This window comes from Bufo gargarizans, chromosome 2, assembly GCF_014858855.1.
Source record: "Bufo gargarizans isolate SCDJY-AF-19 chromosome 2, ASM1485885v1, whole genome shotgun sequence".
Lineage (NCBI taxonomy): Eukaryota > Metazoa > Chordata > Amphibia > Anura > Bufonidae > Bufo > Bufo gargarizans.
Genome location: NC_058081.1, coordinates 194,019,690 through 194,044,877, shown reverse-complemented (window position 1 = coordinate 194,044,877; position 25,188 = coordinate 194,019,690). Strand labels below are relative to the sequence as shown.

The window sequence follows — 25,188 nt, the reverse complement described above, 5'->3', positions numbered from 1 at the left end:
ACGGCAACCGTGTCACAGCGCACACAACAGAGGCCATGACACTCGTCCTTACAGCTATTTGTTATTGGGCTTCAAGTGTTATATTGAAAAGCCTTTAGAGGCTTATATCTTAGTATCTTATTCAGTACTACAAGAAAAATCTATACACTTCTGCAGTTATTTCTGGTGAAAGAGTATAGGGGCGTATTTCAGTAAAAAAAGAAAAATATGAACGCACTGCACTGTTGCAGTTACTTCTGTTTAAAGTGTATAGGGGCGTATTTCAGTAAAAAAAATTATATATATATACACACTGCACTGTTGCAGTTATTTCTGTTGAATGCCTATAGGGGCGTATTTCAGTAAAAAAATAAAAATATATACACACTGCATTGTTGCAGTTATTTCTGTTGAAATCGTATAGTTGCGTATTTCAGTACTTCAAGAAATATATATAAGCACTTCAATCAGATTCTTAAAAAATTTTCTGGTCAAACTGTATAGTAACCTATTTCCGTCCAACAAGAAATAGTTCACTGCTGCAGTTATTTCTGGTAAAAGCGTGTAGGGGCGTATTTCAGTACTTTAAGAAAACTATATATGCACTTCACTTTTTAATTTTTTTCTGGTCAAAGTGTATAGTGGCCAATTTCAGTGCAACAAGAAATATATATTCTCAGTGCACTGCTGCAGTGATTTCTGTTAAAAGCGTATAGGGGTGTGTTTCTGTACTTCAAGAAATATATATACGCACTTCAATCATATTCTTAAATTTTTTTCTGGTCAAAGCATATAGTGGTCTATTTCCATCCAACAAGAAATATATATTCTCAGTTCACTGCTGCAGTTATTTCTGGTGAAAGCGTATAGGGGCGTATTTCAGTACTTCAAGAAATATATATACGCACTTCAGTCTTGAATTTTTTTCTGGTCAAAGTGGCCAATTTAAGTGCAACAAGAAATATATATTCTCAGTGCACTGCTGCAGTGATTTCTGTTAAAAGCGTATAGTTGCGTATTTCAGTACTTCAAGAAATATATATACACACTTCAATTAGATTCTTAAATTTTTTTCTGGTCAAAACGTATAATGGCCTATTGCTGCCCAACAAGAAATATATATTATCAGTTCACTGCTGCAGTTATTTCTGGTGAAAGCGTATAGGGGCTTATTTCAGTACTTCAAGAAAACTATATACGCACTTCACTCTTTGATTTTTTTTTCTGGTCAAAGCGTATAGTGGCCAATTTTAGTGCAACAAGAAATATATATTCTAAGTGCACTGCTGCAGTGATTTCTGCTGAAAGCGTATAGTTGCGTATTTCAGTACTTCAAGAAAACTATATACGCACTTCACTCTTTGAATTTTTTCTCGTCAAAGCGTATAGGGTCGTATTTCAGTACAACAAAAAAATATATTTTCAGTGCATTTCTGCAGTTAATTGTGGTAAAAGCGTTTGGTGAACTATTTCAGTACAAAAAGAAAAATATATTTGTCGCTTTTAGGAGTGTTTTAATTTCCATGTAATTTGTTTAGTACAGCTACAAGTATGTCAGGCAGAGAAGTGCCAGGCCATGCACAGAGAAGTGGCAGAGGCCTGAATGTTTCTGGTACAAGCAGAGGTCGCAGCAGAGTAAGGGGGCGTGGCAACAGGAGTCGCAGCGAGAGGCCTGAGCTCCCGGTTTCATCTACCGGTTGTGTCTTGACCAGAAACCCAGCGGTTCTTGATTGGTTAAGTCGGTCATCCACGTCATCCCAAGTGACATCAGACACCAACAGTCGGTAGGTTCGTCAGCCACAACCTTTAGTTGGCATGGCCCAGGAGCAGGCCCTATGCCCTCACCTGCCCTCAACCTGCCTCTGGCCTTTTCTGTTCCCTCACCGTGAGAAGTACTACATGCTTAGCTCCACTTTTCATCAAGGAAGAGCTACTAGAGGACAGTTAGCAGATACTGCCCAGCCAAGATCTGGAGGAGACATCCGCCACTTCCTCCTCTAGGCGGGCAAGTAGTGATGAGAAGAGTGGTGCGGGAGCTTGTGTTGCGAGCGGTCAGGCTCCTGACCCAGAGACCGTTAAGGAGGACATCAGTGATGTGCAGACACTACTCAATGATGATGAAGCACTTGGGAGCCGGGTGAAGAAGGGGCTTCGTCATCATCAGGAGAAGAGGGTGGAAGCTTGCCCGTGAGCCAGCGGCAGAGCCAGCAAGTCGCTAGCGTGACCGGAAGTCAGCAGGGTGGTAGCAGTTGTAGGTCGGGAGCCAAACGAGCACAGGGTAGACCACCCGCTAAGCAGCAGCCTATATGTAGAATATGTGGGCAGAAGGTGAAGCATGGGCAGGGTGCCAATGTTGACACCATGGCCCTGCATCAACCTATGCAGTGTCACCATAAAGTGGCCTGGGAGAACCATGGCTCTGATGTGGTGGTCCAGCCTGCCGCAGCTACCGCTACATCACCCAGTGGCACGCACCCAGTTTCAGCCAGTCAAGGCTCCACCACCTCAGCCGAAGGGAGCTGTCTGTCAATCCCATCTTCTGCTGGTCCAGATGCTCCTGCTCCTACTCCTCATCAGTCATTCCATTAGCAATCAATCACCAAAGCGATTGCCAAGAGACAGCAGTATGCGTGCATGCATCCAACAGTACAGAAGCTGAACGTGCCTCTGTCCAAGTTGCTGGTGCTGCAGTCCCCCACTTTCCAAGTGGTAGACTGCACCTTTCAGAGAACTGATGGCTTGTGCCGAGCCGAGGTGGAGAGTCCCAAGCTGTAATTTATTTGCGAAAAAGGCAGTGCCAGCCCTGCACACACATTGGCTAGTCCTTGAGCCTGTCGGTGTCTGCCAAAGTGCACGGCAGCGCCGACCTGTGGAGCTGTGAATACGGTCAGGGACAATACATGTCCTTTATGGCCCACTGGGTAAATGTGGTTCCTGCATAGCCACACCAGCAGCTTGGCCAGGTCACGCCGCTTCTGCCTCCACGTTGTCACGCCATTGGTCCTGCAACAAAGCCCGCCTCTGCCTCCTCATGCTCCACCATGTCATCAGCCTCCACTGCAGGGACAAGTCACAGTGCCCCTCCAGCATACCACATGTGCAGAGTTCGGCGGTGTCATGCTGTTCTGAACCTGGTTTGCCTTGGCAAACTGAGTCACGCAGGGGAGGAACTGCTCCGTGTGATGCATCAATAAATCGAATCCTGGCTTTCTCCGCAAAAAAATTTAAATCGGAACCATGCTGACCGACAACGGGAAGAACATGGTGTCGACGCTACGTCAATGAAGGCTGAGCCATGCGCCCTGCATGGCACATGTGTTCAATCTAGTTGTCAAGCAGTTCCTGAAGTCTTTCACCCATCTGTAAGACATCCTAAAACTGGCCAATAAACTTTGCATGCACTTCAGCCACTCGTACACCGCAAAACACACCCTCCTTGAGCTAGAGCGGCAGAATGGCATCCCCCAACATAGGCTGATATGCAACATTTCCACCCGTTGGAATTCCACCCTCCATATGTTGGACCGACTATACGAGCAGTGAAGGACCATCAAAGATTTCTTGATGATGCAAGCGGATAGGAGTAGTCCACTGTGTAACTTCGATGTCAGCCAGTGGCAGCTCATGCGTGACACCTGCCGTTTGCTCAGGCCCTTTGAGGAGGCCACGTTATTTGTCAGTCACCAGGACTACAGAGTGAACAACGTCATTCCACTGCTTCATGTCCTGGAACAGATGCTGGTAACAATGGCTGGTGGTGGAGAAGGAAATTGGAGCACAGGCAATGTGTAGCCAAATAGGTAGTTTTTCTACTCAGCTAACAGGACAGGAAGAGCAGGAGCAGCCAGAGGAGCTACAGGGTGATGAGGCAGATGAGACAGTGGACCCGGCACCCCGTGGCAGTATGCAGTCGAGATGGAGGCAGGGAGTCCCTCCGAGTCACTTGCACAAATGGCACGATGCATGTCACCATTCGGCAGAGGGATGACCTCTGGCTCTCCACCTTGTTGGACCCTTGCTACCGGTCCAGAATGGGGGCCTATTTTACATCCACCGAGAGGAAGGACAAACTGAACTACCACAGAGACATCCTATGTAGCCGCTGCCTATCTGCGCCATCATCCATCCTCTCACAGGTCTGACTGGGGGGGCCCTCTGCACTCACTTTCCACTACCATGGCTGCTGGGGAGGGGTGAGGTGGCAGGAGCAGTACTAGCTCCATCATCAGCAGCCTTAGTCTACAGTCGCTGATGAGTAGCTTTCTTCACCTGCATAGTGAAGAAACCACTCACCAGCAGCAGCAGTTAGACGTAGAGCAGAACCTGAACCAATAGGTGGTGGCATACTTGCATAGCACCCTGCCACCCCACATTGAAGATCCGCTGCACTACTGGGTAGCCAAACTGGATTTGTGGCCGCAACTATCAGTTTGCCCTGGAAAAGCTGTCCTGCCTGGCCAGTAGTGTGGCATCAGAGCGGGTGTTTAGTGCAGCGGGGGCCATAGTTACCCAAAGGAGAACTCTGTTCACCCAAAATGTGGAGAGACTGACCTTTGTCAAGATGAATTAGGCATGGATCAGCCAGGATTTCCAACCACCAATTCCTGATGCATCAGACTAGATAATCCATGGTGCCACACCAACACTTTTATACAAGAGACCGGTTTCTTCTGACTACCTGCCGAATGCTGCTTATTTCACCCACCTTCATCAGCGGGTACTGGTATTGCCACCCACCGCCCCACTCTGTTACCAGGTCACTTTGCGGTCTCCTGATGCAGCCTCTGCTGCCATCTCCAAACTATGTCACCTTGCCACTCTGTGGCCTCCTGATGCTGCTGCCACCTCCAAACTATGCACCTTGCCACTCTGTGGTCTCCTCATGTTGCTTCCATCTCCACACTATGTCACCTTGTCACTCTGTGGTCTCCGGATCCTGCCACCATATGCACACTATGTCACCTTGCTACTCTTTTGCCTCCTGATGCTGCCACCACCTCCAAACTATGTCACCTTGCCACTCTGTGGTCTCCTCAGTGGGCTGCCATCTTCACACTATGTAACCTTGCCACTCTGTGGTCTCCTCATGCTGCTGCCATCTCCATAGTATGTCACCTTGCCACTCTGTTGCCTCCTGATGCTGCCGCCACCTCCAAACGATGTCACCTTGCCACTCTGTGGTCTACTCATGCTGCTGCCGTCGCCACACTATGTCACCATGCAACTCTGTGGTCTCCTCATGCTGCTGCCATCTCAACACTATGTCACCTTGCCACTCTGTCGACTCCTGATGCTGCTGCCACCTCGAAACTATGTCACCTTGCCACTCTGTAATCTCCTCATGCTGCTGCCATCTCCAAACTGTCACCTTGCCACTCTGTCGCCTCCTGATGCTGCCGCCACCTGCAAACTATGTCACCTTGCCACTCTGTGGTCTCCTCATGCTGCTGCCATCTCCACACTATGTCAATATGCCACTCTGTGGTCTCCTCATGCAGCTGCCACCTCCAGACACTGTCATTGTGCCACTCAGTGGCCTCCTCATTCTGATGCCAAATCCAGACTTTGTCATTGTGCCACTCTGTGGTTTCTTCATGCTGCTTTTACCTCACCACTATTTCATAGGTCCACTCTGCAGACTTCTCATGCCCTCCCCACTTCATGACTGGGCCACTATTTTGCCTTTCCGCCTGGCTGACATCATGATTTACATGATTTATTTGACCTTTCTTCTGATCTGTCAGAAGGAAGGAAAAATGAGACGCACAATGAATACTGTATGCGTAGCAGCTGTAAGGCCTGTATGGTCCCATCAGAATTGGCTTATGATTTGGTAGCCAAAAGCAGGAGTGGGTACAAAACACAGAAAACATGCAAATATTCTATTCACGTGTCATCTCTGTTTTACATCCACTCATGTTTTATTTTTGGCATTAGCAATACTGATGGATTATTGAGCAAATACTGACCGAGTGAAGGTGTATGCTCCACAGACAGGATCCGTTTTTTGTGGGTTATTATTCAGAGGAAGGGCAAATTAATCAGTGACGTCAACACAAACTTACTGCTGACACCCTCTGCACTCTGTCCGGGTGGGCTTTACTTGTATACGCATTTAATAGAACAGGTTCTGTAGGCATCCATGTGGAATCAGCTGATGACGGTGTAAAAGGAGTGCACTTCTTCTTGGCGCTAACATCGACCTGTAAGGCTGAGTTCATACTTGAGGTATTTGGTCAGTTTTAGCCCCGTGACTGCCCTAATAAGTGCAATGTGCAGTGATTCGAAGAGCGACGTCTGTCATCTGCATGTCATACTGACTCTCAGTATTATTTCACTACCAAAGCAGACTCCCTATACGTGTTACTACAAGGCACAGTGTTCTACACCATTATAAAGGCTCTCAGCAGCCAGGAAATAGCTGTTTTTTAATGTAATTCGACGTGAATATATTCAGATCGAACCACATTTTCCCCCAAAAATTCAGCAAACCGGCAAATAGAATTTTTTTAAATTCGCTCATCTCTAGTCATCAGTATAAAAATCTTGGAAAACCCCTTTAAACAATGAAGGATTTTGCAGGTGCCATGTTGTACCTCTGGATGGCAATTTATTGTAGCTAATTTCATCCTACCACATGACAATGACAGTACTGCTCTAAATTATATAAGACCTTCCTAGGAAACAAGTAGTCAGAGGGCCTGTATCGGACTGAGGTCCCTTGAAGAAATTATTCTGAGGACCCACCTTCTGTTTATAAAGGACTTTAAGGGCCCGCTTTTATTAGTAGTCCTTTATTGGCACAGTTTGGGCCCACTGGAGGATCTTCTAGTACTCTGGTGGACCAGTCTGACCCTGCAGAGGACATTCTGTCTGTAATAGATTGCCCAGCGCAATCTTTTCAACCTTATTAGCTTGCATTCACACGACCATAGTTTTGGTCTGCATCCAATCCGCATTTTTTGTGGATAGGATGCGAACCCATTCATTTCAATGGGTTCGCAAAAAATGAGGACAGCACACCATGCGCTGTCCGGATCCGTATGTTCGTTTAGTAGCCCCCCAAAAAAGATAGAACATGTCCTATTCTTGTCTGTTTTGCGGACCAGGATAGGCATTGTTACATTGTATCCGCAAAAAAAATGGATGAGACACGGATATCACGCAGACGTCACCCGTATTCTTTGCGGATCCACGTTTTGCAGACTGCAAAATACATACGATCATGTGAATGCACCCTCAACCACCTCCCATCCGCACGTTGACTAAAAAGGTGGTTTTCTATCTCTAAATGCACGTTTCTGAACTTCTACGGGGCCTGTGTTGTGTGAAAAACGCACAATATAGAGCATGCTGCGATTTTCACGCAACACACAAGTGATGCGTGAAAATCACCGCTCATGTGCACAGTCCCATAGAAATGAATGGGACTGGATTCAGTGCGGGTGCAATGCGTTCACCTCAGGCATTGCACCTGCGCGGAAATCTCGCCCGTGTGAAAGAGGCATTAGGCTACTTTCACACTAGCGTTTTTGCTGGATCTGTCATGGTTCAGCAAAATCAATTCCGTTACTGATAATACAACCGTCTGCATCCGTTATGAACGGATCCGGTTGTATTATCTTTAACATACCCAAGACGGATCCGTCACGAACTCAATTGAAAGTCAATGGGGGACAGATCTGTTTTCTATCATGTCAGATTGTGTCAGAGAAAACTGATCCGTCCCGGTTGACTTGCATTGTGGGTCTTGCTCCGCATCCCAGAACGGAAAGCAAACCGCAGCATGCGGTTCAGTTACATTTTGTCCCCATTGACAATGAATGGGGACAAAACTGAAGCGTTTTTTTTTTTCTGGTATTGAGACCCTATAATGGATCTCAATACCAGAAAATATTAACAGTAGTGTGAAAGTAGCCTTAGTTATATTCTCTATTCATTTTATGACTTTTATTATATCAAATTATTTATCATGGAAGTTGTAACATTTTCTAAATGATTCACCTTTTAAATAGTAGTTTATATAAAAAGTTCTATAAGTCTAAATTGTAAATGTAACTATTAAGTAACAAGAATTTTGAACTCTTGAACCTACCAATTTGGAATGCTAAAAATGTTTAACTTTGCTACACATACAGGTTAAAAGAAAATTCATAAACCACTGTCTTTAATGCAATGTCTTATTGTAATAGTATACCTTGAGATAAATTTACAGTAACTGTATACAACAGCAGCAGCCGTTTCAGGGTAACGGAGAACAATATCTGCAACAACCTTTCCCTTAGGTAAAATACTATTTCAGTTTACTTTTTTTTTTAAGGATTCTGTCACCTTCCCCAAGAGCAATTAAGAGCATTACTACATGAGTACTGCTTGCGCTGAGTTTTAATTGCTAATATTTATGTTGATACTCCCCACTCTTTCCCCAGTGTGTTCCCACAAAGCCACCCTGGAATACATCACGAGGAGCTCAGGAGGTCATCCTCTCTATTTTGTGCCAGCAGCTCAGAAGGACTGTCAAAGTACTGCAGAGCTGGTTTGGAGGTGCACAGCAGGGGAATGTGGGAGGGGGTAGCAACATACAAATTAGAGATCCAGACTTAGCACAAGCTGTACTAATCATGCAGTACTGGACTTAATTGCACTTGGGGGTGACAGATTGCCTTTAATTCACTGAGACATCTCTAAACTTCTTGTTAACAGTAGTAAGATTAATCATCTAAACTGCAAATAGAGGTAAAAGAAGTGATATTGCTCATTATCTTTATCTTTAGTAATCCTTTCATATAATATGGTATATCACTAGGATATTACAAAACATTTTGATCCCAGAAGGTACAACTCCTTGGAGTGGTGTTCCAGTTCACTTGCCCTGCAGAGGACTGGTTGTGCTTCATTCAATTCAGTGAACGGGGCTGCGCTACAGTTCCTTGCATAATAGCACTTCCACTCTCATCTACCCGCTGTGCAGGTAACTGCAGCACGGAAACATTCACTTCAACAAAGACGTCTTGCAGTCCCCTGTAAAGGAGCTGTAGTGCCTAAACAGATATGCAACTCCTTTATCATAAAGATCAGAAAGTGATGGTACCTATATATCCTATTATCATATTTTACCATGACCACACAGAGCAGTAGTGATTCGTTTGGGTCACAACCAGCTGCGTTCAAGATTAACTAAGTTAACTAATAAAGACCGCACTGTTTAAGCCAGGGGTGCACAACTTGCAGTCCGGGGGCAACATGCGGCCCTGATACCATTCTGTGCGTCCCCCAACCAACTGGTAACAGACATGTATATCTATGTCTTGTGGCTGCTGACAACCAGACATTTATGGAATATACTGTATGCTCAATATGCCATAAATATAGTATTTCAGTTGGTAATACCCCTTTAAGTTTTATATTTAGCCCCCGATTGGTTCAGTCTGACTTTGTGGCCCCCAGGAAGAAAAAGTTGTGCATCCTTGGGCTAGACAGTCTGAATTCTTAATTCACGCACAGTATTGAAGGTGCCATGAAGCCTTTACGAATTCAGACCACCTAAATAGTGTAGTCTTCGTTAGTTAAATATCAGGCAGCTGTGGCCTAATTGGCCGCACGGTTTTTGACCGCAGCTGGCCACGGCCCAAGCGCATCATGACCGCGCTGTGTGGTCATACCCTAATATTGAGAGAACCCCTTTAACCAATACTTGTAGCTGTCGCAAGCAACTCCTCTTTTATACAATGCTCTCTTTCTCAGTTCTCTGCTTGGGGTATCTTCCTGTTCTACCTATAATTTCCCATTGGTCACTAAACTAAACAGGCTTTAGTTTTCATTATTCACCTCTCCCAGGCATCTTTACTGCTAGAAACTATACAGTGACTTGGGAAAAATAACTATATGTTTTATAAAATAGTAAAACATACACATCAATACTTGATACTATTACTGGCCGCAGTGACTAAGTGGGCATTTTCAACCATTTCCTGTGGCCAAGACAGGACCAGGAAGTGGGGAGCAGCAGAGACAGCAGCAGCAGCAGAATAGCAGTGGTGGGGACAATGAGATAAATGTATCTTTATGTTTAACCTTCCTGGACATTTTTTTTTTTATTTCACCCCAGAATACCTCTTTAATGTAAGAATGCCCAAAAAGATTTGCATGTCTTATTACTTGCTATATTGTGTTAAGGTTATATACTTAAAAAAAAAAAAAACACACAAATGCTTTGTAATATTTGTCAAAAGAAACCACACATTTCTAGCAGATGAATTTACGTGGAGGGAGGTAATAGAATTTATTTAATGGGTATAAAAAGTGAGGGGGTTTCACAAAAGTATTAATAAGAATGCTCGAGTGCTTGTGAGAATGGCATAGGATTCCCAAAATTCCTATGCACAATAATTTCCTTAAGAATCTTGCTCAGAACCTTTGAAAAGAAAAAATACAAGAAAAATAAGAAAAATGTACAGTGATGGAAAACAAAAACAGGTTTAGCCACAGACAATACTAAGAACATATTCTGAATCCTGTTTGCGTTTCAGACAGCGGTAAGGTTTCATTTTTTGATGAATCCCAGGTAAAATGTAGGAAACCTCTTCAAAAGTCTTAAAGGTGGCCAGTAAACTTTAGATGCCTGTCAGCTTATAGCTGCCCCGACCACCCCTATACATACTGTACATGATTGTCTAGGCTGAGAACACGCATTCTCAATAGGGAAGGAGAAGAAACCTCTTGGAGTGGTATCTCCCCAGAGAGCAAAGGACTGAGCATGTTAACCATTTCTATACTGCCCATAGACTATAAAAATGTTGGCCATTAGTCCATACTGCAGCTCCAACCAATGCCCCTGGAAACCGTAAACTATATGTCCCCATATCAAAATAATCATTATGGAGAGGGGAAAAAATTTATAAAAACAAATTTTTGTTGCACTATGTGCTACTAAAAATTAAAGTAAAAAATGTGAAAACAGACTATTTTCAGACTTTTTTTTTTTTACTTTTCCCTGGATATAAAAATAAAAACAAAAATGACAAAAATAAAAATGGCATAAAAATACAGCCCCATCTATTACTGCAAAATAGGATGCAAAAATTATTTAAATAATGAAACAAGAATAAAAATTTTAAAATCTTGTTATGAAGATGGCATTGGGGGAGAGTTCGGACACCTCCATAGTCTTGGATGTTTGATCGGTCCCACTGAAATTGACATATTCGGCCGATGTTCATCTAATGTGTATGGCCACCTTTAGACTTTATAATCATTTTATATAATATACTGTATACTGTATTTCTCAAAGACAAACACTGTTATTGTGTCTAAACAGAATTCCTAAGCAATTACATGGTATAAGGATGTAAGAATGGCTTTACTTGACAGGAATGGTTATTATATGCTGGTTGTTGCTTTTATCTTGAATAAGTACTGTGTACACATTCAGTATGAGCAGAAAGTGATGGTGACAATGAATACTTAGGTGTGAACAATACAGCCAAAGATAGGGATGACATTAATAAAAGAGGTAATGACAATAAATACAGAGAACGTCTAATGGGATTCTTACTGTGTGATTCGGCAATTAGTGGCTGACACATATCTTCCAGTATAGTGGATATTGCACCGCACCACGTTATTGGTGAAATCAGACTCCAAAACGCTGTACTTGGGATTGACTACTACCTAGGAGGCAAGAAATATTGATTAACACATGTATACACATGTAAAACAACTGTCTCAAATAAAAGCTATAACAAGATTAATTTTAGTTAACTTACCTTAAGTATATAGTTTCCTGGTTTTACTTCTGTTATATCAATCCACTGACAGTCAATGTCTGCATTGTATGTGTCATAACAGCCAGGACTTAGACCCTGAATGAGAGACACACATCGTCACTGTATGGGCAATGTATGAGAGAATGGGAAAACTAATATCAAAAGGAAATAACCTTTTAGCAAATAATTTTGAGGTAATATAACTATTTGCCAAAGATCCTGGAAACACAGGACATGGGGGATGATTTATTAAATGGTTTACACCACTTTTATGGCATAAAAAGTTGCAAATTATGGTGCACTCCATATTCGATCATTTTTTACACTTCTCAATTTTCAGAAGTGGCAAGAAAAGAGATGGAGCTTAGCAGGAAATGAATGGGCCAATCATGGCCCAACAAATTTACTAAAATAAGCCTTTTCATAAATTCAACATATTTTACTCCAATGGATTTTAGACTAAGAATAGTATAGGAAACACAAGTCTTAGTAAATCTGCATTAACGTCACTCACCTGAGTATGAGAGGTGCATGCATATCTCTTGAGGTTTCCAAAGTCACATGTGGTGTCCTCCAAACAGAAGCTGGCCTTATGTCCCTCTGCCACTTTCCGTCCTGTTGTGGCATCCAATAGATCATAATGACTGAATTCATCCATACTGTGATAGTGTCTGGAATAGACAACTTTAAAGTCAATTTTCTCCTGTTAAATTTATACAACTTATGCAATTCAGATATATGTACCAGTATGTACCTTCTGTACCAGTTTGTAACTCGATTGGGTCATGCTTAGTGAAATTGCCTGTATTATGTATGTATATCCCTTATCATATGTACAGCTCTATGGAATGAATGGCACTTTAATAATATATTATATATATATATATATATATATATATATATATATATATAGATATATATATATATATATACACATATACATACTACAACATGAAGTAAGCACGCATTACTGATCTTGAGCTCCATCATGAAGTATAATCAATTCTCATCCACAGCTGCTTTAAGAATTCTAGTGGTTGGTAAGTGGAATCTGTCAGCAATGTGAATGTGCTGACAGACACACATGTATTTATTTGTGTTGCTCTGACCAAGGCCAGCATCTGCATTCAGTTTGCATGTTCTCCATGTTCTCATGTGGCTTTCCCCCAGGTTTCTCCCACACTCCAGAATTCATACTCATAGACTGATTGGCTTCAAACAGGTATGGATTGGCTATACATTATACTGGGAGAAATGCCAGTGGGCCGGTTGGATCCAGGGAAACCTCAGGAACTGTTTTCACAGGACTCCAAGTGGCCACAATTAAGCCTTCAGTCTTGTTTTAATGCACAGCCCTACACAAATCTGCATCTGTGATTAATATTGTATAATGCAGTTTGGCAGTAAATTGCAGCAAAAACATGTATGGCAGATGTCCGTACTTCTAAGATGGCAACCGCTCAGGAGCTGAGCGAGCGCATAGCGCAGAAGACACCTGGAGTCAATGTCCATGACAATGCCCACCACAGATATTTAACCCTCAGATGCCATGGTCAATTGCGACCACAGCATCTGAGTGGTGAGATTCCATAAATGATGTGCTCCCTGGGCCGAAACAGTTCCCCAACACTGAGATTGAGGGAGTCGTTCAGTTGCTATGGCAGCCTCAGGCATTCTGAAGGCTCTGAGGTCTGCCGCAGCAAATTTCCAATGGAACCTCTGTGACAGGGCCCCATAGGAACACTGTGAATCTCCTATAGGATGCAATGTTAAGTCATTGCGGTCTCTGGGAGAAGTGATCATAAGATCTCATGTTATGTTATGTTAAGTTTATAAAAAAAATTTTTTAGATATCTGAAAAGGTCATTGGCATCGCCGCATCCGAAAATGGCCAAACTATTAAAATATAAACATATTTATCCCGTGCGATGAAAGCTAATTCTTCATAATTTTTTTTTCTGTTGATTCACCTCCCAAAAAATTGATTAAAAAGTGATCAAAAAGTCATATACACTCCAAAATGATAGGAAAGATCGTCCAGCAAAAAATAAGTCCTCAGAAAGCTTCGTAGACATAAATATAAAAAGTTATGGGGGTCAGAATATGGCTCTGAAAAGAAAATTTGTATTTATTTTTCAAATTTTCATGCTTTTTTAAGTATTAAAACACAAGAAAAATATATAAATGTGATATTGCTGTAATCAAACTGACCCGTAGAATGAAAATAAAAGGTCAGTTTTACCACATATGGATTGCTGTAAGCACAAAACCCATAAAACTTTGGTGGAGTTCCAATATAATGGAAAATAAAATAAATTAAATGGTGCAATGAGAAAAGGACAACTTGTCCCTCAAAAAATAAGCCCTCATATGGTTATGTGAATAAAAAAAATAAAAAAAAGTTATGGTTCTGGGAAAGCAAGGAGTAAAAAACAAAAACACTAAATAAATTTGGACCAGTCCTTAAGGGGTTAAGGACCTAAAGAGGTCACATAACCAGTTCACATGACTTTATCACAGGTCTTCAAGTTACAGGAGCATCAAGACTGCTCTCTACTCAGAAGGAGAAGCTGTGAAACATCTGTGTAAGTGGTGTGTGTTTATGTATGTGTGTGATATATGCTGGCTATCTGCTGTTGATCTGTAATATACCTTAAGACTGCACACTATGACTTCTTTTGTCCTGTATAGAAAGGACACTGCACAGGACCACTTCTCCTGTCCTGTATGCTGGTCGTAAATGTCCCTTAAAATAGGACGACAGCGCAGCAGATTATCGGGAAGGAAACGTTCCTTCCCGACAATCTGCTGCTCACTGGTGGAGGAGACCGCTGTATTTACATAAAACGATCTCCTCCAGAGTATGGGGAGGAGCGATCGCTAATGCAATCGCTCTTTCTCATACTGACTCGTTGTTTGTGGACAGCAGATTGTGTTTACACAGCACAATCTGCAGCCGGTAAACAACAAATTTTATGTACGCACAAATGATCAGATTACCCAATCAATGAGCATTTCTTAGTATCTGCTCTTATTCTGTATATATGGACACTGCACAGTACCACTTCTCCTGTCTTGTATACTGGGTGTAATTCTCAGTATCTGAGTATCAGTTCTTATTCTGTATATATATATATATATATATATATATACTGCACAGTACTAATTCTCTTGTCCTGTATACTGGGTGTAATTCTCAGTATCTGATCTCGTTCTCTATGTATGGACACTGCACAGTACGACTTATCCTGTCCTGTATACTGGGTGTAATTCTCAGTATCTGAGTATCTGTTCTTATTCTGTATATATGGATAATGTACAGTATTACTTCTCCTGTCCTGTATACTGGGTGTAATTCTCAGTATCTCCTCTTATTCTGTATATATATTGACACTGCACAGTACCACTTCTCTTGTCCTGTATACTGAGTGTAATTTTCAGTATCTCCTCTTATTCTGTATATATTGACACTGCACAGTAACACTTCTCTTGTCCTGTATACTGAGTGTAATTTTCAGTATGTGCTCTTATTCTGTAAATATGGACACTGCACAGTACCACTTCTCTTGTCTTGTATGCTGGGTGCAATTCTCAGTCTCAATACTCATATTTGTTACAGGGTCTGTATTTATTTTGGTGTGTGATGTTTGTACCTGATTTAGGGCTATGGGGTCTTTAGCTTTTATAAAAAGTGATCAAAAAGTCATACACAATCCAAAGTGGTATGAATAAGGCCTCATACGGCTATGTGAACGGAAAAATAAAAATAAATATGGCTCTGGGAAGGTAGGGAGTCAAAAACAAAACACAAAAACATAAAATCGCTGGGTCCTGAAGGGTTTAAGGAGGGACTGTGAGTTCTGTCAGAAAATATTTGTATTTTTTAAAAATTAAGAACTCTGGAGCATCTTTAGCAACTACTTGTGTCATTCCTCTTATTTCTCCTGAAAATATATAAATAAATTGGCAACTGGATCACATGCCAATAGGGTGTATGCATACACAGTCTGACAGAGATGTGAGGTCAAAGTTCTGTATTCTACTTTACATGAGAATAGATTATAATTCATAGTGATGATGAATAAGATGAGTGATCAGCAATTAGTCCAATAAACATGAAATAACTTATCCTTTTTGACAGATGGATCATTCAATTTTAATAATGCTGGCCAAACACATAGAAAAAAATAAATAAAAAATCAGTGAACTCTTTTCTCAGGCTGCAGCCATGACTTCTCACCCTCTCCTCCCCCCTCCCCCCTTCTTATGCTAGCGCACGTGAGCCAGGAAGTTTAGGAGGAAGCATCTGGGTTTAGGCTGGATAATTTTTGTCTACACAGTGAACGTGGCCATTTTGTGTCAATTTGCCTCTCAGCAGCTTTAGAAAGCATATGGAGGTATGCCTTATGGTATATACTTATAGTTGGCCTGATATTTTGTTCATGGGTATAGTGTATACAGAATGTAAGTACCAAGTGTGGCCTCCATTATATCTCTACAGAGGTTGTTACCCAGATTTTCGAGACTGCCAAAGTCCAAATGTGCCTAGTTATGTAGTGATAAATTCCTTCATATACCTTGACCAGCTTGTTGTTCAGGGCCCTGGAGAAGACTGTGCAGCTGAATTGGTGACAACATATTATGTTGCCCTAGTACCATATGATAGATGCACACAGCTTATCAGGACAACATTGTGTGTATTTTATATAACTAATATGCTTGCATCACTGTACCACAGAGATTGTTACCCAGCTTTCCCAGACTGCAGAATGCCACACCAGCCTGTTTATGAATTGGTAAATCCCCAGTATTGTAGAATACCTAGCTGGAAAAGCTGAGTTAGAATCCCAGTGACAAATCCTCCATACTGTAGTATAGCTAGACAGATTTGTTATTCAAGGTGTAATACAGATTGCTAAATACTAAGCTTACCTAAATTAATCTCTCCCCCTACTCCCAAACAGTGCCATAGCTAGACAGATTTGTCTTTCATGATCATGGGAAAGCTGGGTTACTTGCACAATGTAAGGGTCACCTGTAATCCATCTTCTCGAATACTGATGAAGGTCAGATTTGCCAGGACAGATATGAAAAATCCTTCCTGCCTAAATAGGGAAACCTGACACTTAGGTAGCTGGAATAGCTATGCAGCACTTTCTGTAGCTTCAGTGCCCTGGTACTGTATAGTATATCTGCACACATACAGGAGGACGTTTTGTTAGAAGCTAAGTTTTGCAATTTCCAGTGCCTTTGCAGTGCTTTGGGTGTTCATTGAAGTATATTGGCATTACGCTGCTTCGATTGTGTCCATGTCCTAGTCTCCAGAGTGTTTAAATCCGGCACCTTCTCCCTTCTGCTTCTCGGCTGCGTCATGTGACCAGCAGTCAGACTCTCCAAATCATAAAGCATCTTAGGTGTGGACAGGAAGCCAGTTTCTTTATGAATTCCTATGGAGCCGCAATGTCAGTCTCATAGGAATGAATAGAGAAGTAACTGACTTCCTGTCCTTTGTCAGTTGGAGATCAAAGAGTTGGTCACATGACACAGCTGAGGATCAGAAGGGAGGGGATAGCTCACAAATACAGTCACTGATGAGAAGATTACATTCACTAAAGATTACATCATGTACCTTTCTAGCAGATCAGTGAATTAACATTTTTTGGGGGAAGTTCTTCTTTAAGTATGATTTGTTTTGTTCCGAGAGGCAGGCATTAGATAAAAAGTAATTATGCCTGAAAAACCCCCTTAATCCCCACCTCTTTTCGAACTTCCTGTTTTGACTGAGCATGAGAGTCAGTCCCCAGCCAAAGATGGAGGGGTTGAGAGGAAGAAGACACTTCTCTGACTGCAAGATATCCTTTTAACTACTTTCTCCAGCAGTTTGCAGATGTACATGAGAAATGAGCTAAAGACAAACTTTCCTTGTTTTTTTTAGGGTTTAGTGGCCCTTTAAATGCATGAGTAAGTGGACAATTTAGACGCAATCTACTAATAACTTTGTTGCACTCACTGATGGCAGCTGTGCCACTCCCATGTCTCGCGGGGTCTTGTAGGCAAGAAATCTGCAGTTCCCTGGTTCTTCACTCTTTGTGGGAAGCGAAGCAGAACTCTAACATCATAATCTGAAGAATCTGCCGCATATGCAGAGCTGAAAAGAGAGTATAAAGAAAACAGGAGTAGTGAAAATAAGTCATATACAATGGATGTATTTCTGGAGAGTACTAATATTACAGGCTATAGCTACTAGAGAGGGGTCGTTGATTCAGGGAGTTATTCTGATTGCCTGATTGGAGTCGGGAAGGAATTTCTTATTCCCCTAAAGTGGGGAAAATTGGCTTCTACCTCACAGTTTTTTTTTTTTTTTGCCTTCCTCTGGAAAAAAACTTGCAGGAAAACAGGCCGAACTGGATGGACAAATGTCTTTTTTTCGGCCTTATGTACTATGTTACTATGTTACTATTTACTAATCCTTTCTTAGACAGTGTAAACTAAGTCTATAAATATGTGCCAGATTTATCACAGTGGCTGATGCTGGATAATAAATGTGGCGCTCATTTACACTGTCAGGTCTTAGCTTATACCAGGTTTAACTTTACACCAGAATCATGCTACAAATTGTACAATTTGGTAAATATTAAGCCACTCCCCTTTTCTGACAAAACACGCCCCTGTCCTACTAAACCACACCTCTTGTTTTTCAGTTCAAAAAAAGACTATAAAAGTGTTTAACACTTGATAGATATGGTGCAAAGAATGTACTCATGTGTTTTGGTGTAAACTGCACTAGAATTCTAGAAGAAAGCAGACACTTTTTTATCCTAGTGAACTCCGTTATTAAGGGTGTTTATCGAAATGGGCTCAACTTGCTGCAAAAATGTACATGATATTCCCAATACGATCCACAGTCTAAAGACACATTTGCACTAGACTATTATCGGGCCAATTATTGGGAACGAATGTTCATATGAATGCTTGTTCTCGATAATTGCCCTGTGTAAAGGGGCCACCAATCAACAAGCAGTGGAGATGATTGCTGCATGTAAATGCTCTTACCTCCACTGACGAGCAGGCAGTTGTCAGAAATATCTGCCATCAGGGGAGAGTTGGGAGGGCCCATACACATTAGATTTTGTATATTCTCCCCATGTTTACGTGGGTTTCCTCTGGGTACTCTGGTTTCCTCCCGTACTCCAAAAATATACAAATAAGTAAATTGGCTTCCTATGAAACTGACCCTAGTAAGTGTTCCATATTGGGGATGAATGCCTATGTGGGAGCCACTGACTCCCTAGGGAGTCGGCCTAGCTACACAACCAACCCTGCTCCTTGAGTCCCCTACGTGAGAAAAGCGCATTACAAATGTTCGTCATTGATGGATGGCCAAACCCACCAAAATCAGTGGGATTGCTCACCATAGATCTAATGTGTATGTCCAGCTTTTGTAAATCAGAAGATACATACATATCTTAAAGGAGTTGTGACAAGATTTAAACTCATCCTCCATCCATAGCTAAGGGGGCAGTCTGATGGGGATGGATGTTTGACTGCGGGGGCGTTTTTCTTTAAACATAAATGGTTATAGATATGTTAATTACTAATCGGTAATTGATGGAAGAGGACAAATAGTAACTGTACTTCAACTGTTCCTATCTGTCTTGAATATTGTCAGCAAATGAGTTCATAAGCATTGCCTCAATCTCGTAGTTTGAAATGACATACAATGATTCCCATAGGCATTTTCCAAGCAATTTAGGAATTCCTTTACCTAAAAAGGAAAAACATAATGGAGCAAGCACACTTGTGGCAGCCAAATGCTAAACGTTTAGAAGCAAACAAAACACAAACATCCTGGCAAACATTGTCACAAACTGCTACAACTGACTAGACCAATTCACGCAGCAGAGATTCCACTACAAAAATTCACATAAAATCCAAAGTCAAGGCACCTCCCATGCACATCAAAGGGGTTTTTATCTGGGGGTGGACAAAAATCTACATACTACTTATTTCAGAGGGATACACTGAGGATTAGATTAGACCCATTAAATAACAATGAGACTAATCCTTGTGCAGATCTGCTGCACCGACAACAGCACATCTGCAGCAGAAATTCAATGGTCAGTCTCTGCCTCATGTGTATGGAAACATATTCACTACGTACCTATCAATCCCTGCCCGGTTCTGGTAGGAGCTTTGCTATGTCAGGCCTCGGATCCTTCAGAAGGCCCCAGGCTGCCATAGAAACCGAACAGTTCTCGTGAGTATAGGTCTCCCAGTAATTGACTGCTCAGATTCTGTGATCACAATTCACAATGGAATATGAGGGGTTAAAAGTCTGTTATGGAGTTTATCGCTGATCACGGACTATGCCATCTGGTGTCTGCTGTGTAAAACAGCAGGTGCCTCTACTACTCTGATGGAGCAGAAATACAGAAAACCCAACTCTGATGTGAACTTAGCATCAGTGAGTCTGAAACGGGGATCACTTTTGACAAATTAGTTTGAGGCAGGGGACAGGGACAACTCTGTTAGCTAATTTTCTATTGTTTTCCACAGCAACAAGTGGCACCAGAGTTATCTGACAACCCCCCATTGCTTCTCTCTTAAAGGGCTTATCCCACAAGTTTTAAACTATTGTTTACTCACCAATCTGCTTAACTGGAAGACTGCCTTTCCTTTCTGTGGGTGGGCAGTAGCTCATGAGGCAATCAAGCACCTGCATCCCCCAGGATGCACTACAATTAGCTCTTACTAATCCCTTCCTCCTCTGCATATAAAATAGTCCTTCACATACAGTACAGCCCGAGGGGTACATATGGTATCTAATACCCCTACAGTTTTCTTCTCCGCTGTCTAGGGAGAGATACAGATACATATTTCTATGCATTTAGAAGAAGGGATGGAATGAAAGAAAGGTGTCCTGACTGCTTCTCTATGCCAGCCCTGAAAGGGGACAAGCAAGGATGCTACTGAGCATGTTAGTTCACCATTGAATGCAGGAGGTGAAGCACAAGAATAAACAGAAGGGAGAAAATGTAATGTACATTAAAAACCGAACAATATTTTTATTGCATGTAAATTGCAATAATACTTCTCTTGAAATACCCTATTCACTGCATAGGAATATTTTTCATGGTCTAATCTTTTAACATGCATGTTGTTAGGGAGATCAAAGGTGAGAGGTTTCAGCACAGTTGGTAGGTCTAAGTCCATGTTTGCATTTAAATTTGATCACTGGAATCAATTAGTACAGGGATGCTCAACCTGCGGCCCTCCAGCTGTTGTAAAACTACAACTCCCACAATGCCCTTCTGTAGGATGATAGCTGTAGGCTGTCAGGGAATGATGGGAGTTGTAGTTTTGCAACAGCTGGAGGGCCGCAGGTTGAGCTTGCCTGAATTAGTACATAAAGAAACATTTGGATTAAAGGGAAACCTTTGTATTATTTGGTCCTGACTCCTTAACACAAACAATACCAAAGAAGCACCCTACAAAGCGGTTTTGTAGCAAAAGACCTTCTAGTAAAGGTGACCACACTGAATCTCCGTGTTCTAGTGCACATCAGTAGAATCCCACCTATACTAAAAGTGGATTTTGTTGCTGGACATGGGGGAAGTAATTCATTTATGCTTCCATTTTCCAAAGCATGCTTTGAAAATGAAAGACCTTTTTAATGTAGCAGGCTTTTCTGCTAGAGGTCTCTAGTAAATGATCATCTAAGATCCTGCAACCACTAGACGTACACCAGATAGCAATTTGTGTTCTTGAACATATTTTTGTGGTAGAAACCTCGAAAGGCAACGCTCCTCTGCTGCACATCGAAGGGAATACAGATGAGCTCTCTGGACAAAGGTTGCAGCCTGAACATAGTTTGGATCAGGAACCAAATCAGGAAGCCCTAGAACAGAAAACAGATTTATTATTATTCGAGGACAATAAAAACTTAGTAGGACAATCAATTTTTATTAGAAAGGTCCCAAAACAATAAGCAGATTATAGAAGATTTGACTGCTTTCACCCCTATTGATCATGTGTAATCTCCCTTGGAACCCCTCAACAAATGTTTAATGCACCTACAGTGTCCCCACAGGGGAAATGGTGTATTACATAGTGCCTAATAATAGGCTTTCTGTATAATGTACAGAAGTGCTAGATCCCCATCACACTCTTCAGCACCCCCCACCCCCAGGCACAATATGTAAACCTCTACATTTTGCAAGCTTTAGAACTAATCATTTGAGTAGACACTTGCAGTTAACTCACCTCTACGACTCTGAGCACCACCACGAAAAACGCTCCCAGCACTGGCTCTTCCTTGTTGTCCGATCTGTGATTCGCCGCCATTGCTCGGAGTACTAGCTGGACGGTTTTGTGGTTGAAAATAATCTGGCCTTTGTGCACCATAGTATCCCTCTCCCTGATTTACTCCACCATATGGTGGCAGCCTTGCATCACCACCTCCACCTGCTACTGGGTTTACTGGGTCACTTTCTACAGGGATATCACCTCCCCTGAAAAGACTGTGAGCAAAGCGCCTGTCAAGTCCATCTTGGGGGACAACTGGATTAACTGGAGCCGACTGCCGAGGGGGCAAAACTGGGGGAGCAAAATACGGTGGTTGTGCAAAAGGTGGTGAAGGCTCCTCATAGAAATCTTCATAACCTCCTCCCCAAGGAGGTTGTGCAGCATAACTACCCCCACCTCTAGAATAACCATAGCTCTCTTCATACGCCTGAGGGTTATATTCGGGCTGAGGCACAAAGGGAGGCTGTGGTCTTGGGACAAAAGACTGTCCTACAGAATTCTGGGATGACGATTGACGTGTTCTAGTACCCCCTCCTCTTCCAGCACCTGCGGAAGGAATAAAACGACCTGTGCTGGCTGTTTCACTTCCCTCTTGCCAATTATTTGGCACTTGTCCAAAACCAAATGGGTGACGAGCATTGCCCCTGACTGTCTGAGATCCAGTGCGTGGTATGGTGGGTGCTTGGCGGCGGAGATCCACACCACTTCGACCTCCATCCAATATAACCCTAGTTCCTCCTGTGCCCTCTCCTGCAGCCTGGTATTCAGACCCTGAATTCAGCAGCCGATAATGTCTTCCACTTTCTTCCCACTGGATCATTTGTCCCCAGCCTGCCCCATCCTGACTCAGGCACAAGGAAAGTCCTGACAGACATAGACATAGTTGAGCTAGCAAATCCATGTTGGTGTCCTCTCTTTGGTGATAAATTGAGGAATGTGGCAGTGAGGTGCCAAGCTAAACAGGTAAAATGAGGGAAGCTTGTCTTCAATGTTCACATGAACACAGACATTTTGGTGAGCACACACAGCGGTCACTGGAGTTTTCTGGCTTGAAAGGAGTTAAGGGAAAAAAGTTCTTAGTAAATCTGAAACTCTAAGCGGAATCAGTGCAGAAGTAAAGCAGAAGTGGTCAGAGATAGCCAGCTGTAGGTTCCTGTCATGAAGACCAGTAACTGACTACAGGTCAAAAAAATGATGCAGTCAGGTAAGAAGCTTCTTAAACTCTCCAGCACAGGAGGAGTTAATAGTCACATTCTTTGTTTCCCAGGTCCCATTATTCTGTTCATGTCTGCCAGTGACTTACTGAACCTTGCTGTCTGGTCAGGTCCTGTGTCCTCCTCCTCCTTATCTTACTCCTCCGTCACTCCATCCTTTCTCTGTATCCATTTCTCCTATAACTTCCTGTTTTTCCCCCTCTCTTCCACTTTCCCCTCTCTCCGCCCTCCTTTCCTTCATCACTGCCCCTTCCCAAACTTTTACTTGTCGGTGCTATGCAGCCCAGCTCTCCCCCCTCTTATCCCTAGTTACACAACATGGAGACTAGAATGAAGGAGGTAAAAGGAGGTAATGCAGTTCCTTCTCTACTGACCAGGCAAGAATGGAGTGCTTCATGCCATTCTTAATGAGGATAACTCCATGTGTTTTAATAAACTTTTAGAAAAAAAATAATTAAAGCTACATATATAGAAGACTGTAGTGAGTGAGCAGAATATGGTGAACTGGCTCCAGCCTCCCTGAATTTACAGTGACCTGTCTACAATGTTGTGGGCTGGAGGAGACAAGTATGCAGGCTTCCTGCTTTAATCCACTTTAGTCTACAAGCTACAATGTATAGTGGACTGCAATCTCTTACATTAACCCACTCCATCCTCCCTGACTGTACAGTGTCCCGGCTACAATACAGCTTTTTAAAGGGGTTTTCCAGAATTTCATAGTTTTTTCTTTCTTTCTCTACTCTGCACTGTGTTGTCTCATCATGAACAATAGGGGCATATCGCTAGGATATGCCCCCATTGTCTTCTAGGTGCGGGTCCCACCGCTGAGACCTGCACCTTTATCAGCAAAATAGTTGTCAGTCATTATTAGTTCCCTATTTCTGAAGTGTTAGAAGCATGGTGAGCATATGAGAGTCAGTAAGAACTGCTCTGGGTGTAACTAGAAAAGTTAGGGTCCTATACCAAACATTTAAATGGGTTCCCCCTGAACAAGAACATTTGTCTTCTCTCTGTCATTTTTCTGCCTTATTTCCATCAGGGATTGGGAGCCAAAACCAGGATTGGAGCCGCCACAGCCAAAAGGAATTAGGGAAAGATCTGCATCTGTTCTGTGTTTAGAGTGGCACCTGGTTTTTTATCAAAATCACTGATGGAAATCACTGACCGAACACTGACGCGTGAATGAGGCATTAGGCCCCTTTCACACGGGCGAGTTTTCCGTGCGGGTGCGATGCGTGCGGTGAACGCATTGCACCCGCACTGAATCCTGACCCATTCATTTCTATGGGGCTGTGCACACGAGCGGTGATTTTCACGCATCACTTATGCAGCATGCTCCTCTTTGTGCGTTTTTCACGTAACGCAGGCCCTATAGAAATGAATGGGGTTGCGTGAAAATCGCATGCATCCGCAAGCAAGTGCGGATGCGGTGCGATTTTCACGCATGGGTTCTAGGTGACAGTCTATTCACTGTATTATTTTCCCTTATAACATGGTTATAAGGGAAAATAATAGCATTCTGAATACAGAATGCTTAGTATAATAGTGCTGGAAGGGTTAAAAATAATAAAAAAGTTAACTCACCTTCTCCTCTTGTTCGCGTAGAGGCCGGTCTGTTCTTTAGCTGTGGCTGAAGGACCTTTGATGACGTCAGATCACATGCTCCATCACCATGGTGATGGACCATGTGATTGGAGCATGTGATCTGACATCACCTCAGGTCATTCAGTCCACAGCTAAAGAACAGACAGGCATCTACGCTAACAAGAGGAGAAGGTGAGTTAACTTTTTTATTATTTTTAACCCTTCCAGCACTATTATACTAAGCATTCTGTATTCAGAATGCTATTATTTTCCCTTATAACCATGTTATAAGGGAAAATAATACAATCTTCAGAACATCAATCCCAGACCCGAACTTCTGT

General features: G+C 42.4%; 1 protein-coding gene across 1 annotated transcript; it reads right to left on the bottom strand.

Moving 5' to 3' along the window:
- Nucleotides 1–8,141: 8,141 nt before the first annotated feature.
- LOXL1 (lysyl oxidase like 1) lies at nt 8,142–23,448 on the bottom strand. The gene is made up of 7 exons (XM_044279843.1): nt 22,008–23,448; nt 21,534–21,642; nt 17,755–17,892; nt 12,259–12,415; nt 11,745–11,840; nt 11,534–11,649; nt 8,142–10,393 (listed from the first exon to the last, which is right to left on the bottom strand). The coding sequence occupies exons 1-7, from the start codon at nt 22,948–22,950 to the stop codon at nt 10,387–10,389; spliced, it is 1,566 nt and encodes a 521-aa protein (XP_044135778.1). The 5' UTR covers nt 22,951–23,448; the 3' UTR covers nt 8,142–10,386.
- Between the last annotated feature and the right edge of the window lie 1,740 nt (nt 23,449–25,188).

Bases quoted from the DNA above. Each gene is read 5' to 3' on its own strand.
- LOXL1 (XM_044279843.1), bottom strand. From the start codon at position 22,950: ATGGATTTGCTAGCTCAACTATGTCTATGTCTGTCAGGACTTTCCTTG. The intron at 11,841-12,258 runs GTGAGTGACGTT...TCTCTCATTCAG, and splicing joins CATGCACCTCTCATACTCAG to GGTCTAAGTCCTGGCTGTTA. The intron at 11,650-11,744 runs GTAAGTTAACTA...CTTGCCTCCTAG, and splicing joins CAGGAAACTATATACTTAAG to GTAGTAGTCAATCCCAAGTA.